At 45.2% G+C, this 13,868-nt stretch overlaps 1 protein-coding gene across 2 annotated transcripts in view; it reads left to right on the forward strand.

The window, feature by feature from the left end:
• Positions 1 to 3,283: 3,283 nt before the first annotated feature.
• The window catches only part of LMBR1L (limb development membrane protein 1 like), a 48,764-nt gene continuing 38,179 nt past the window's right edge, over positions 3,284 to 13,868 (forward strand). For both annotated transcript variants that reach the window (XR_013229568.1, XM_077328789.1), the window contains exon 1: positions 3,284 to 3,670. Coding sequence is in view for 1 of the 2 variants with exons in the window: in XM_077328789.1 (XP_077184904.1) it covers positions 3,599 to 3,670 (72 nt within the window). In the remaining variant the exon portion in view is untranslated. The remainder of the gene's footprint in view (positions 3,671 to 13,868) is intronic.

The raw sequence follows: 13,868 nt of genomic DNA on the forward strand, positions 1-13,868 counted from the left end.
GGCCACTCTTCAAAGCAGCCATCTCTTCCAGGGGAACTGACCTTGTTTGCTTGCTTGGAGAGAATTGTAATAGCAGGAGATTTCCAAGTGTCACCTGAAGACTGGCAAGCAAACTTATGTGTGTCTTTTTTTATAATGTCTATGTATATGGCAGTAAGGCAGGATTCCCTGCTGTGCCTGAACCTTCAGGGAGGGTGGTATATAAATATAATAAATATATAATAAATAAATGTCCATGGTGTTGTACACAGCAAGGTAATGCTCCTATTGGATCTGCTCATTCTCTGAGACAATCCCCTGAAGCTCTTCTTGTGGGTGGCCCTGCCTATAGGGACTATGTGGGTGGCAGCTAGGGGGAAATTCTTTTTCATATGTATGCTGCCCATGTTGTAATTGCTTAGCCAGGCTTTCTCAGCCACAGTTTTATGAACCCCTTAGGCTTCTTGACAGCCTACTTTCCTGGAATAAGCCCCATTGAATGGACAGAGTAGGATTCTGAGTAGAGCTACTTTGGATTGCGGTGTTACTGTACAAACCTTTTGCTCCATCACATGGTCAGGCTCTACACACAGATTCTTTTCATCTCACCACATGGTGGCTCTAATAGCCCATGTTGCAAATGGTTGCTGGAATCAGTGGTGTTTTGGGGTCGCTCACTCATGCTTCCAATATAAAACAAGTAAAACAAGCTGTTTACTTTCAAAGCTGTTTTTCCTCCCTGCCATGTCAAATACACCTCATTCAATCTGGAGTTTCATTTCTTCCAATGAACTTCAGAAGAAAATGTAACTTGATAGAACATTTAGAGCAACTAGAAATTAAAATGTTTTTTTTTTTAATGCTAAACGTTTTGATTTGATGTCCGATTTGCTGTTCCACTGTAAATTTATCCCACCTAGATATGAAGACTGTATTGAAACCTTGTACACCAAACTTTTTAAAATCTCTACCGTGCCCATCTGCAAGATGGTCATGGTACAAAAATCTTTCAGTGTAAGGCCTTTTGGCTCATCTATGCCAAATAACAAATGCATTGATCTCTCATGCATTCTGCACACTAGCTGCTCTTTGAGAACAGTTAACTCTTAAAAGAACTTGTTCAGCATGGCCCTTATTCTTTCTAAGTGGCCTCAGATTTTATCTCCATGTTTTAACAGCTCCTGCAGATTACAAAGGAAATGTGACCTTGATATGTAAGGATATTTTGGACAGCAATAGAGTTTTGGTGCAATCCCATGCAGAGTAACTCCACTGTAAGCTTAGACAGGTCAAAAACCATAACTAGCAACACACTGATTTACAACAGAGGATGGCCGTAGCAATTTCATACAAGCTAGAAAATTATAAGAGCACTTGCTTCATTAACTTTGTTGTTGTTAGGTGCGAAGTCGTGTCCGACTCATCTCGACCCTATGGACAATGATCCTCCAGGCCTTCCTGTCCTTTACCATTCCCCGGAGTCCATTTAAGTTTGCACCTACTGCTTCAGCTTCATTAACTATCAAGAAGCAAATAGTTTGCACACCTGCAGTGGAAGCCAGGAGAAAGCTTCAGGGAAGGACGATTGTGCAAGGCAGGGGTAGTCAAACTGCGGCCCTCCAGATGTCCATGGACTACAATTCCCATGAGCCCCTGCCAGCAATTTTGGGAATTGTAGTTCATGGACATCTGGAGGGCCACAGTTTGACTACCCCTGGTGCAAGGAGTGTTCCTATGGCCCAAATGAATTAATCTCTTCATTCTGACATAGTTTGCGCAAACCTTTGCAATACAGGCTTCTGTAGTTTTCCAGGGCTGTGGTGCCATTTTCTAGTTTTTGCTCTAATGTTTTGCCTCCATCTTTTGCTGGCACCTCCAGAGCTCTGCCACAGCAAGATGTGTATGTGACAGACCTCTGAAGATGCCAGCCACAGATGCAAGCAAAATGGTAGGAGTAAAAACTACCAGAACATGGCCTCACAACTCAAAACTACAAAAGCCAGTTGATTCCAGTTGTGAAAATCTTCGATAATACTTTACATGTTACAAGCAAAATATGCATGTAACTTGAGCAAAAGGAGAACAACAAATATCACAGAGGCGGAATGGCGGTCACAGTCTGTAGTTAACATGAGAAGGAGCAGAGATAGACACATAGGCCCCTTCTTCATTTGCCCAAATAAGATCTGTAAGAATGTTAGCAGATAGACCAGGCTTTCTTCTTTCTGGCATTTGCCCAGTAGTATTCCTTGCCAAGGGAAGCCTGCCTGGTCAGCTTCATCAACATATTTTGCTATTAGGCCTGCTGTAGAATCCCATTTTGTTTTGAAAGAGCTTAATACTACCAGCCATTATTTTTATTTAGTGACTTCATTAGTTACCCTGCATTGCTCCCCAATGGGGACCCCAAAAAACTTATATTGTTCTACCCTCCCCCATTTCACCTTCACAACAGCAACCCTGTGAGATTGGTTAGACCAGTGGTTCTCAACCTTGAGGTTGGGACCCCTTTGGGGGGGTCAAACGACCCTTTCACAGAGGTCGTGGCAGGATGTGCAAATCAGTGTGGCTCAGGGTGGTTTACAGAGAACATGGAAGACATCAACTTGTTGATGGGTTGTCTCAATAAAAGCAGCTGCATCTCTCATCTGCTACTAATTTACACTCTCCTTAAGTCTGTACTCTTAAGATCCCTGTTCCATTGCCTGAGGAAGTGCCACGAAAGCTCACGTCTTGAATAAATCTTTGTTGGCCTTAGGACTCAAATTTTGCCCCGCTACTTCAGCCGAACATGGCTACCCACTTGCATCTTGCAGCAAGTAAGTTAAAGTCAGCATTTAAGTACTGATCACGATCAGGTTTGTCCTGAAATGATGCCCTTCGCCTCTGCCATCCGCCTCAGATTCTCGAGAGCTGGCTGCACCTGCTCACAGTGAAACGGAAAACCACTCTGCCCATGCTCAAGTGTCCTCATTATCGCCCGTGCTCTGGCTTGAGCCCTGGCATTCGAGACAAGAGGCGCTACGTCCCTCAGTGGGCCGGGCCTGCGAGCGACGCCGTGAGGGTGGTTTTGCTCCGTCCTTGGCCGACTCCGACCCCCAATTAAGCCACCTTCGGGCAGCAGCGAAACCCTCGAACCGCCCAGGTAGGAAAAGAGCGCCCAGGTGGCCATGGCACGCTGCCGAGCTATAAAGTACGCCGAGCTCCGCCTATCCGATTGAAGGCTGGTCTCCGGAGCCGGCCAATGAGGGGTGAATCCCTTGTCGCTCAGCCAACCAATCAGCGCTGTCTCTGGAAGGGCTTCGAAGGCGGACGCTCTCCCCTTCCCTTCCCTTTCCTGGCCGCCGGCGGAGAGCGGAGGGAGGCCGTCGAGGGCGCTTTAAGGATGGGACGCGGCGCCGCTTGGCTTCGGCGGGGGTCGCCTTTGTGACGGGGCTGGAACGCTGAGCCGCTTCGAAAGCCGCGCCGGGCACGGAGAGGGGAACGGCCGCCCGCCCGCCCGCCGCTGCCACCGCCGCCTTGCAGTGTGGCTCCCCCGTCGGGGCTGTGGGATCTCCGGCCGCTGCTTCCCCAGGCGCCGCTGCCCACCCTCCTCGCCTTCAGCCATGCTGGCCAGAGGATGGACTCGGGGGAGCACGATGCGCTGTGGGTGCGGGAGCAGCTCTTCCACGAGAGGGTCCGCGAGTGCATCGTGAGTGTCGCCTTGGCGGGCGGGCCGGGGGCTGCGGGCGGCAACAGGTCTGGGGGCAGGCAGGATCTGCCGCGAGGTTTCCCGGCCTCCGTTCCGGGTTTGGGTGCAGTTCCGACGGGGCGGTGAGTGGGAGAGCAGAGCTCGGGCGCAGCAACCGCCGTGGCCGCTGAAGCTCTCGGTGGCTGTTCGGTTTGCTCTAAAGCAGGGGTAGTCAAACTGCGGCCGTCCATGGACTACAATTCCCATGAGCCCCTGCCAGCATTCGCTGGCAGGGGCTCATGGGAATTGTAGTCCATGGACATCTGGACGGCCGCAGTTTGACTACCCCTGCCCTAAAGCTTCTGCATCGCCTTTCTGTGGGCGGTCGACCGAAGGCGTTGGTACGTAAACTGGCAGACTGTCCGTGGGATTCTCCATTCCACCCTTCCCCCCCTTCAAGCTTTTTCAGATCGGGAAAGTGGTGGGAGAAGAGACACAAGTATTGTCTCCCTGGGTGCAGAGGCTCAGATCTGGCTGGGCTGCGCACTCCCATCCCTGAGAATTCAGTTCCAACAACGGTGTATGTTAAACAGGATCTTTGGTGGATAGGGGATGACCCAAATCTAGTGAGGCCCACTTTGCCAAGATGGTCCAGCCAAACTTAGATTTGGTACTTAGCTTTTAAATAAAGGCCCAATGTGATGGCAGCATCCTGTTTCTCTGTCCCTGTAAATGTGGGTTGATCTATACAGAATATTGTAAGAAGAAACCAAGTGGATTCTTAGGATGAAGGTTTTGGAATCTAGTTGCTTCCCTGCAATGTTTTTACTTAAAATGTTGTGTCCACTTAGCTGAATGCAAGGGGGAAAGCCCATGATCATGAAGTCTTTCTGGGTAAGAAAAATATTTTAAATAGCTGAGTGTATTCCAAGCTGATCTTCTACAGCAAAAGGCCCAAAATTTGCATAAATAGCTCTTCTTTTTAAATATTTGTCTTTGGCAGTGTGGGAGTCAAGAAATAATATAGGCAGAGAATCAAAGATGGTCTATTCCAGGGTTAAGACATCTTGGTTTTATGTATGGGTACGTGATGGCTTACACCCAGAGTTAAACTTAGAAAGTGTTAAAGGTGTCATTGGACTCAAACTTAATTCTGTTCAAAAATCTTGTCTGGCTCGGGGGCATTTGGCTCCATGGTGCAACCTGTGTACATTTCATTGAAGTACATAACTTCAGAATGTTTTCTGTGTGATCGTCATTGTTGAATTGAGTGTTAATCCTTTGTTCATGACTGCAGAGGTTTTTTTTTGTAACTTTGCATTCATACTTTGGGAGGCAACAAGTCCTAGGTCCTTCCCTTTTCCCTACTTTGCATCCTGTTTCCAGCAGCTTTTAGGGAGAGGGGAAGCAAAGGGAGTAGAACAGCTTTTTCTCAACTTTTTGACCATTGGAAAAACCCTGAAACATTCTTCAGGCTTCGGGAAACCCCAGAAGTGGTGCAGTCACACAGAATATGGTTGGGAAGCATAGCTGGGTACAGGCCCACCTGGGGCCCCTCTCCTTCCTACCTACCCCCTCCAGGCCCATCACTGGGCATTTTGGGTGGTGGTAGTGGGGGGGGGGGGAGAATTGACATGACCTTATGTTGTCATATCACCTGATAAATGTTTAATAAATGATATATATATGTCACACATACATTGAAATGACTCCCACCCATTCAGGATACCCTTCCAGGGCTGTCAAGAAACCCCAGGGTTTTCTGAGAGTAGCCAGGCGCACCCATGGTCGTATGTCAGTTCAGTTGTGGGCTTAAAGATACTGGGCTGAATCCCTAGTTTGTGACCTGTCAACAGCTTATGTTTCCAGGGCAGGCTTTGGGCTGCTTCCTGTGTTACAGTTTGCATTTGAAAACATTAAGTGGAATATACGCTTCAAGGAAGATACTTTCTCCATACCACTATTAATGTTTAAGGGACAGTGACAAAAACTGAGCCCTTCTCAAGCATGCATGAACGCACCAATGCTTGCCTTTAGGGATGTAAATTTTTTTTTTAAAGGCAGCAAACTATTAAATTTTAATTAGAAACAGCCCCAAGTAAAAGGAGGGAACTGGCCCTGTGTAGTGTCTTCTCATTTTGCCTCTTGACTTTCAGTAACAGCTGCCATCTGCTCATTGCTGGCCTTATTGATCAGGCATTTACAGACCTACATTTACAGTAAATGAATTTGTGATAGCTCAGTGACTCGCTTCTCTTCTTGCCATACACTACTGCTGTCTCTCTCTGATTCTTTTTTTTTTAGGCCACCCCTTTCTGCATCCAGTTCTGGACTGTATTCTTCCTCCTAAGTGCTGGCTTTGTTTTGTATCCTCAGAGGCATCTGGGCAAATTTTAAATACTGGATGAGAAACTACTGGGGGAAACTATGTGCGCTTTCCTGACCTCTTAGGTAGAAGGGCAGCACACAGGTATTATTACTGTGACGTGCTGATGAGCACTCCCAATGTGTGGCAGTCTCTCTCAACCCACATGCAGAGACGGCAACTCCCCAGTTCTGCCCTGTGAACATTTATGCCACAACAAATCAATATGTCAAATAACGCAAGTGTTTTGTCCATTTTTGAGAGGGCTTCCAGATGATTATTTGTTTTTACTCTGTGCTGTTTTTCCTTGTTTGCTTACCCAGAACCCACACTGGGGTCTCTTAATTCTGGGAAACCACTTGGGGACTTTGCTTTGCAAAAGCTTGTCACAGCATAGGCAGCCCTTATGACATGAAATTGGGCATTAGAGCTCACTTGGTCTCCGATGCTATGCTGTTGCCTCCATCTGCAAGGGAATAGCCTCTGTCTGACCTGCTTCAGATGTTATCCTGGCCTGGCCCATAGTTTAAATAAGGATTCTGCTGTGTTGCAGGGAGCAGCAGGCCTGAGTCTTCCTGAATGCTTGCGAAGAGCTATATTTTGACACCTGATGCCAAGTGGCTCAATTTCAGAGCACTTGGCGCAAGTTCTCAGATAGTGATACAACAACTGGCTTCTTTATGTATAGACACATCCCTGCCCAGAGACTGCCACCCACACAGCTTATGCATGATATGAGAGAGTTGGCAAGCGGAGAGGTTCTTGGCATCCTTCTCTGGGGAGAGGGCCAGGGAGTTCATCCTTCCCAGCGTGGCTTTGTGGGCTAAAGGTGAGTCCAGAGTCCCATCTGCAGACTTCAGCATATTTGCAGGGATTTGGAGTTTGGTAACGGCTGCAGTTATCCGCTTAGCACAGGGAGGTATGAAAGAGGAGCGGCTAGCTCTGAGGTGCCAAGTTGGCAGTAGAGGTGGGTTTCAAAGGTTCCTTCCCGCCCAGGAGGAGCTAAAGTTGAGTTCTACTGACAGTGGCGGAGAAAACATTCTGTTCCTCAGGGAGTAAACAGCAGGGGAAGGAAATGTTTGGATTAGTTTTCAGGGTTTCATACAGCTGCGGTAGATGGTAGGTAAACAGGGGGTAATCATTGGTGTATGGCAGGGGTAGTCAAACTGCGGCCCTCCAGATGTCCATGGACTACAATTCCCAGAAGCCCCTGCCAGCATTCGCTGGCAGGGGCTTCTGGGAATTGTAGTCCATGGACATCTGGAGGGCCGCAGTTTGACTACCCCTGGTGTATGGGGTCTGTACTAAGTGACAGGCCCAGGACTGTTTGTCCTTCTGCCTATAGGCTACTTCTGTGCTCTCACAGATGCAGAGAGAGTAATCCTATCATGAAAACGAGCATTCTTCCCTTCGGCTCTTGTAGTCGGTAGCTCCCCTCGTGCTCTAGCTAGTGTTGCCATTTAATAAGAGATTAACCATCATGTTGATTTTTTATGAGCCCAGAAAAGCTTTCTGTCTCGAGCAGGGTCACACAGGTGAATGTAGTTCTGCTCTAGAGCAGGGGTACTCAACCTGTGGTCCTCCAGATGTTCATGGACTACAATTCCCATGAGGCCCTGCCAGCAAATGCCGCAGTTTGACTACCCCTGTCTTAGAGACTAACAAAACTTTTTTCTGGTATATAAGCATTACATTTCATATCATCAGATGCATGTAATGTATATTGGTGATCCCCGGTGTGGTGTACTTTGAAGCTGCCTTATAGTGAATCAGTCCCTTGGTCAAATGCTGGCAGGGGCTCATGGGAATTGTTGTCCATGAACATCTGGAGGAGCACAGAGCAAGAGTGGGCTGACCCATTTCTGGCGAGCCAGCGAGGTTGCTGATATTCTTGTCGACCAGCAATTTCTCAACTTTTATTTACCATTAGAGAAACTCTAGAAGTGGCACGGTCATTCCCGATTTGCTTGGGAAGCGTAGCTGTGTACACATCCACCTCTAGGCCCATTGTTGGCCTTGGGGGGTAGGGGCAGGTCAACATGACCGTATATGATCATATCACTTGATAAATGTTTAACCATTTTTTAAAAATATATTAAACATTAATTAACTCCCATCCATTTGGGAAACCCTTCCAGGGTCATCGAGAAAGCCTGTTGTAGACTATACAGTCTGGCACATCTGATGTGTTTAAGCAAGATTGTCTAGGCTAGCCTATCTTGGAAGCTAGATGGGGTTAGTCCTGGTCAGTGCTTGGGTGGGAAGTCACTGAAGAGGGCTGGGTTTGCTGTGCAGGGGCAAGCAATAGCCAACCACCTCTGTCTCTTGCCTTATGTCAGCTCCAACTTTGGCTGTATGTTGCAACTTGCAAACACACAGGATTGCTTGACACAGATCAGCTTTGCCTAATGCCTTTAACTCAGGGTTGGATTAAGGCCAACTGATGCCCTGAAAGCATCCCGACCGGTGTCCCTTGGCCCTTCCACTACTTAACTGGCCAGGCATTAAGATTCAGTAAGTGCTGAAGTTGAAATAAAAGATTAAAATTCAGTTTTCTTCCAGGCCATACCTCAGTTACATTAAATATAAATTTTCCATTTTGTATTTATTTAACGCTAAGTAGCAGTAAGCAATATATGTAAATTATTTATGATGACTAGGGTAACGTTAAAAAAAAATTCAACGCTTTAAAATACATTTGAAACCAAATTTTTATAGGGGGAAATACAAAAAATTTAACTATTTGATTCAGGTGGGTTGCCGTGTTGATCTGAAGCAGCAGAACAAAGTTCGAGTCTAGTGGCACTTTTAAAACAACCAAAATTACTGTTAAGGTATAAACTTTTGTGTGCATGCAGACTCCAGATACAATTAAATGGAAATTACCAGTCCGTACATATAGGGAGCAGGTGAGCAGTAAATTATATAGATTCAAGGACCAAAAAGGAACAAGAAATTTAATTTATATGGCTACCAGTTGTTTGAGTTTAGTTCTGGAGGGGAGTAACAAAGTGAAGGAAACAAATATGTCAAAATTGGAGATGGATGCACAGATAGATATATCCTTTATTTGGCATTATGTACCACCCATCTCTCAAAGCATGTAGGTGAGTTTGCAGCATCTTCTTCTTTGAAGAGGGCCGATTTCTCACCTGTGCAGCTCTATGCTGCCTTCTCCTAAGCCAGGCAGTAGGAGAGGGCAACCCAGCAAAGATCACTGTGCCTGTAGTGAGCCAGTAATTCCCTGCAGGCACAGTTCTATGCTGCCCACTTTAAGCCTTTTGCTGCAGTTCAGTTTAAACCAGGCTACAGAAGAAGCCAAGCCAGCTCCGGGATTAGGCTGTTTCCTCTTTTTTTGACCAGCATTTTTCAGTTTGGGTCTGTTGTACCTGAAAATTTTTGAAAAGTCTTGGCTTTGAAAGCCATACCAGGATTTGGTTCCAGGAATCCTGTTTTTTTTTTTTTTCTGGGTCCAATAGACTCAAACAAAAAAATACCAGTAAAAAAAAAATTGCACACCCTTAGTCTCCCACTTCTCATGCCGCATAGTAGTTCTGCTGGGATTTTTCATGGGTTTGTGCTCAGAAAATGAATGCTCAGCTGTGCTGTTTGTGACCATTAGTATTAAAAATATACACAAGGCAGTGTTCTTGTTTGGAAACGCATGCTCAGTTTTGTCTTTAAAAATTATTTTATATAGTTCAGCATGACTGAATCTGCTTTTTATAGTTTCCATTGCACCTAGTTATGGTGCACATATAAGTGAAATTGCTGATGCTCAGCAGAGAGATTAGTGTCCAAATCCTCTGGAGAAGCATCAATTAGCTTTTGAGAACACTGAGAGCAGCTTTCAGTAGATGAAGTGACATTGCCACATCATCAGAAAAGAAAACCTGTTCACTGTTTCTTTGTACACCTCTCTTATTCTCATTGGGGTTTCTGGTTTGTCAACAGTTGCGTAAAAGACGGTGATATGAAATTTATCTCTGGCATTCAGATCTACATCTCATTCAGTAACTTCTTTCTGATATGTTTGCAAGTTTGAGCTGCATTGTAATCAACGTCTGGCCACATTTCCTTTGTAAGAGCTTCAAATCTTTCAAAGTTGAGTGCGGCAGTGAAAGAGTTAAAGACATGATAAGGGGGGGCACTCTGTGGTACCCACTTCCCTTTGTGCCCTGAGCACATGCATATTTTGCTTAGTCAATTTTTAGTTTCTGTGAATTACACGTTTCTGTTAAATATGCCTAGTTTTAACAATGCAATATTTCAGTAGTCCATGAAGATTTTAGTGCTTATGTGTATTTAAGTAGGCCAAGCAAAGCTGAAGGTCCACTCCTGCTCTAGAATGCACACAATATTTACCATGGCTAAAAATGTCGCCACAACTTCAACATGCATTCACTACTGTGTGAGGGGTAAGTTGTTATATGATATTCTCCTTTAGCTGCTTCCTTTTTTTTATTTTAAGGTCATCCTGAGTATGGACCAGGAGAGACAATAATACCTCCCCAGTCTGTTTTTGTGGCCTGATACTCAAATTAGTTCAGTGCTTGAGTTTATTTCTCTGATTTTCTAGTTCACTGGGCTCTTTCGTGACAGTGGAATATCATCTTCCAAAGCATACTTTCTTACTGTTTTGATAGAGTATATATTTAGGGATTAGAGCCCATTGATTTTTCCTCATTCTTCCAGGTTACTGAAGTTTCCAGTATACGAGTTCTAGGTGCCCCCCATAAATTGCTTGAGTCTGCTAAAATTAGCAAATATACGCCTTTGCATTGTGTACCTTTTCTCTAGGTGCTCTTTGTACAACCGTTTGGTTTCCTAAGTGAGTCATTCCCTTCTCTATATCCATTGCTTTTTCCCATTTAGATGAACTGGAACATTTGCACCCATGGGTACAACCAATTAATGTGTTTCCTGGGGCATTCTTGCCTCATTCCCAAAAGAAAGGGCTTGTCCTGGCTTTCCTCTATCCCTTGGAACACAAAGTGCTTTAGATTAGAAGACCCACAAAGTATTCTCTCTGGATCAGCAGAGTGCCACTTTTTAAATAGTAGCTTCCATCATAGGAAAGCAGCTTAAAAAGAACCTCCAAATACTTTGTAATTTTCTTCCTATGGTCTTTTGATTGAGCCCAGTCTCCCATGGCGGCCATTCTGTGGTGATTCCCGATGCCCCACTACTGTCTCAAAATTTGCAAACTGCTCACAAATTCAGTTGAGTAATCCCAATTTATCTTATTATCCTTTAAGAATAACTTTCTCTGTATTGGGTGGCCCTTAGCACCTATTGACCTTTCCTAGAAGTAGACTTGCCATCTGTACCCTCAGAGCGTGCTTGCCTGCTAATCCACTCACTTGCCTGTTAATGCTGATTGTTGTCGCACTGGGAAAAAATAGAGCCGGGAAATTTCATCCAGACCTGGAAGGGGCAGTGATTGTAGGCCCACCCCTGCATCGGTAAGGTAAAGACATACCTGCTCACTGTTCCCTTCCACAGTGATCAGCAGGTCTGGTAGCCTTACCCTGAAGTGTCCTTTTTTATTTGTGCCAGCAGTCTGGTTCCATTGTAATTTATGTTAGAGCTCATGTCTTTTGTTCCTGTACCCACCATTCATGGGCCCATCAGCATGTTTTAATTATGAATTTATTGTTCGGCTGTTTTCCGTTTATTGTTCCTTTGTTATTTGATTAATGACTTCTCTGTATTGTTCCTGTTCCTATATTCCATGTAAACCGCCCTGAGCCACCAGAGAGGGCGGTATATAAATGTAATAAATAATAATGTTTCATAACAAATCTAAGCTCTTCTTTCTGATGCTGCCATGTCATCCAAATTCTGAAATGCCTCATTTCCGCCTGCATAGCTAGTCCTTTGCATGAGATGGATAACATTTTTTGTGGATGTTACAGTCTATTTCTAGGCCTCCAACATAGCAGCCTAAACTTTTCTTCTAGGACCACTTGGCTATTTTTCCCAGTGTTGACAGTGCTGACATGTACCATAACCCCATTCAGGAATACTGAATTGGATCTTGCCTAGATTTCTGCAGGCGTGCAAAAGGCATGGAAGCTTTTGATTATTCCTATATCAGCCTAAATGCTGTTCCTTAGGGATGGGAACTCTTTAATAATGGTTTCAATTTAAACTAATGTTTCCTGGGGAGGGAGGGATTGGCAAAAATGCCTTGTGAAAATCTAGGCAGGATTTAAGCCAGTGGCTCCTGAGAATACTGCGAACCTGTTAGTTTCTTGAAGTATCTGTACTTTAATTTCTATGCTGGGTATCTCAGCATTGCTGTAAACAATTCTTCATCCCTCCTGGCTTATCCTACCCAAATTCATACTTTCCACAGGCCTTTTGTGAAACAGATCTGCCCAAAGCATTTTTCTTCTTCCTCCTTTGCCACCTAACTACTTGCGTGAACCTGCCCTTAGCCCCAAGTCTTCTTTCCTGATTTCCGTTTGCCTTCTGGTGCTGATCTCCCACATGGAGCCCTTCCCTTCTTCCCTCCCAGACAGTTCAGTCGCCAGCAAGCATCTGTGTTGCATCTTAACAGTTGTCTGCAGGGCTTCCTCAGATATGCCAGAGCTGTGTAGGTGTACGTCATTTGGCTCTCGTTCGCAAGGTGAAGGCGTTCATCTGTTTCCTTCCGCTTCGTCATGCTGCGGCTGAACGAGTGCCTCCAGCATAGAATGGCACAAGCTTTGGTGCCCTTGAGAAATCATGAGGAGGAACAAGTCAAACTCTGCCCTTGAAATTTCCTGCTCTAGAGTTCTCTAGTCTCAGGAGCTTGAACACGCCAATTCTGTGACCCTCCTTGTTCTCTTTTGACTGGCTCTCAGTGCTCTGTGCTTTCTGGAATCTATTCAGCTCTCACCAGACCCTTTTGTTCTTGCTTAGGTGAATTTAACAAGTCATAATTTTCTGTATACCTGGGTAGTTTGCCAGAGGTACTTCTGTGTCCTAGATTCAGATGAAGGAGGAGTTTGGGAGTTTGCATTTGGTAATTGTAATGAATGTGTGCTCCTCTGTTTTGGAACAGGACTTTTAAGTCATCTTAGAGCAGGGTTAGTCAAACTGCGGCAAGCCCCTGCCAGCGAATGCCGCAGTTTGACTACCCCTGTCTTAGAGACTAACAAAACTTTTTGAGATATATATTACATTTCATATCATCAGGTGCATAAAATCATAGAGTTGGAAGGGGCCATACAGGCTATCTAGTCCAACCCCCTGCTCAACGCAGGATCAGCCCAAAGCATCCAAGAAAAGTGTGTATCCAACCTTTGCTTGAAGACTGCCAGTGAGGGGGAGCTCACCTCCTCCTTAGGCAGCCTATTCCACTGCTGAACTACTCTGACTGTGAAATTTTTTTTCCTGATATCTAGCCTATATCGTTGTACTTGAAGTTTAAACCCATTACTGCGTGTCCTCTCCTCAACAATAATGTATATTGGTGATCCTCGGTGTGGTGTCCTCTGAAGCTGCCTTATAGTGAATCAGTCCCTTGGTCAATTGGCATCAGTCTTATCTTCTGGAAGTAGAAGTCATTCTCCAGGGTCTCAGGCAAAGATCTTTCACAGGGCCAAGTGCCTGACCAAGGTCACCCAGCCGGTTGCATCTGGGGGGGATGGATAGGGGGCAGACAGGGGTAAGTATTAGTATTGTTCAGGGTTTTAAAATTTTTATTGATTAATGTTTAGATTTTTATATTGCTGTTCTCTAAAGGTCTTGTGGCAGTATCCAACATAACAAAATACAGTAAAGTACCCTCAAAGCCCATAAAAACACGCCCGACAGACAATTAAGCAGATGGTGATAAGTTGCAAAGAGAATTCTAATCTTGAG

The sequence above is a fragment of the Paroedura picta genome, chromosome 3 (assembly GCF_049243985.1).
Source record: "Paroedura picta isolate Pp20150507F chromosome 3, Ppicta_v3.0, whole genome shotgun sequence".
Classification (NCBI taxonomy): domain Eukaryota; kingdom Metazoa; phylum Chordata; class Lepidosauria; order Squamata; family Gekkonidae; genus Paroedura; species Paroedura picta.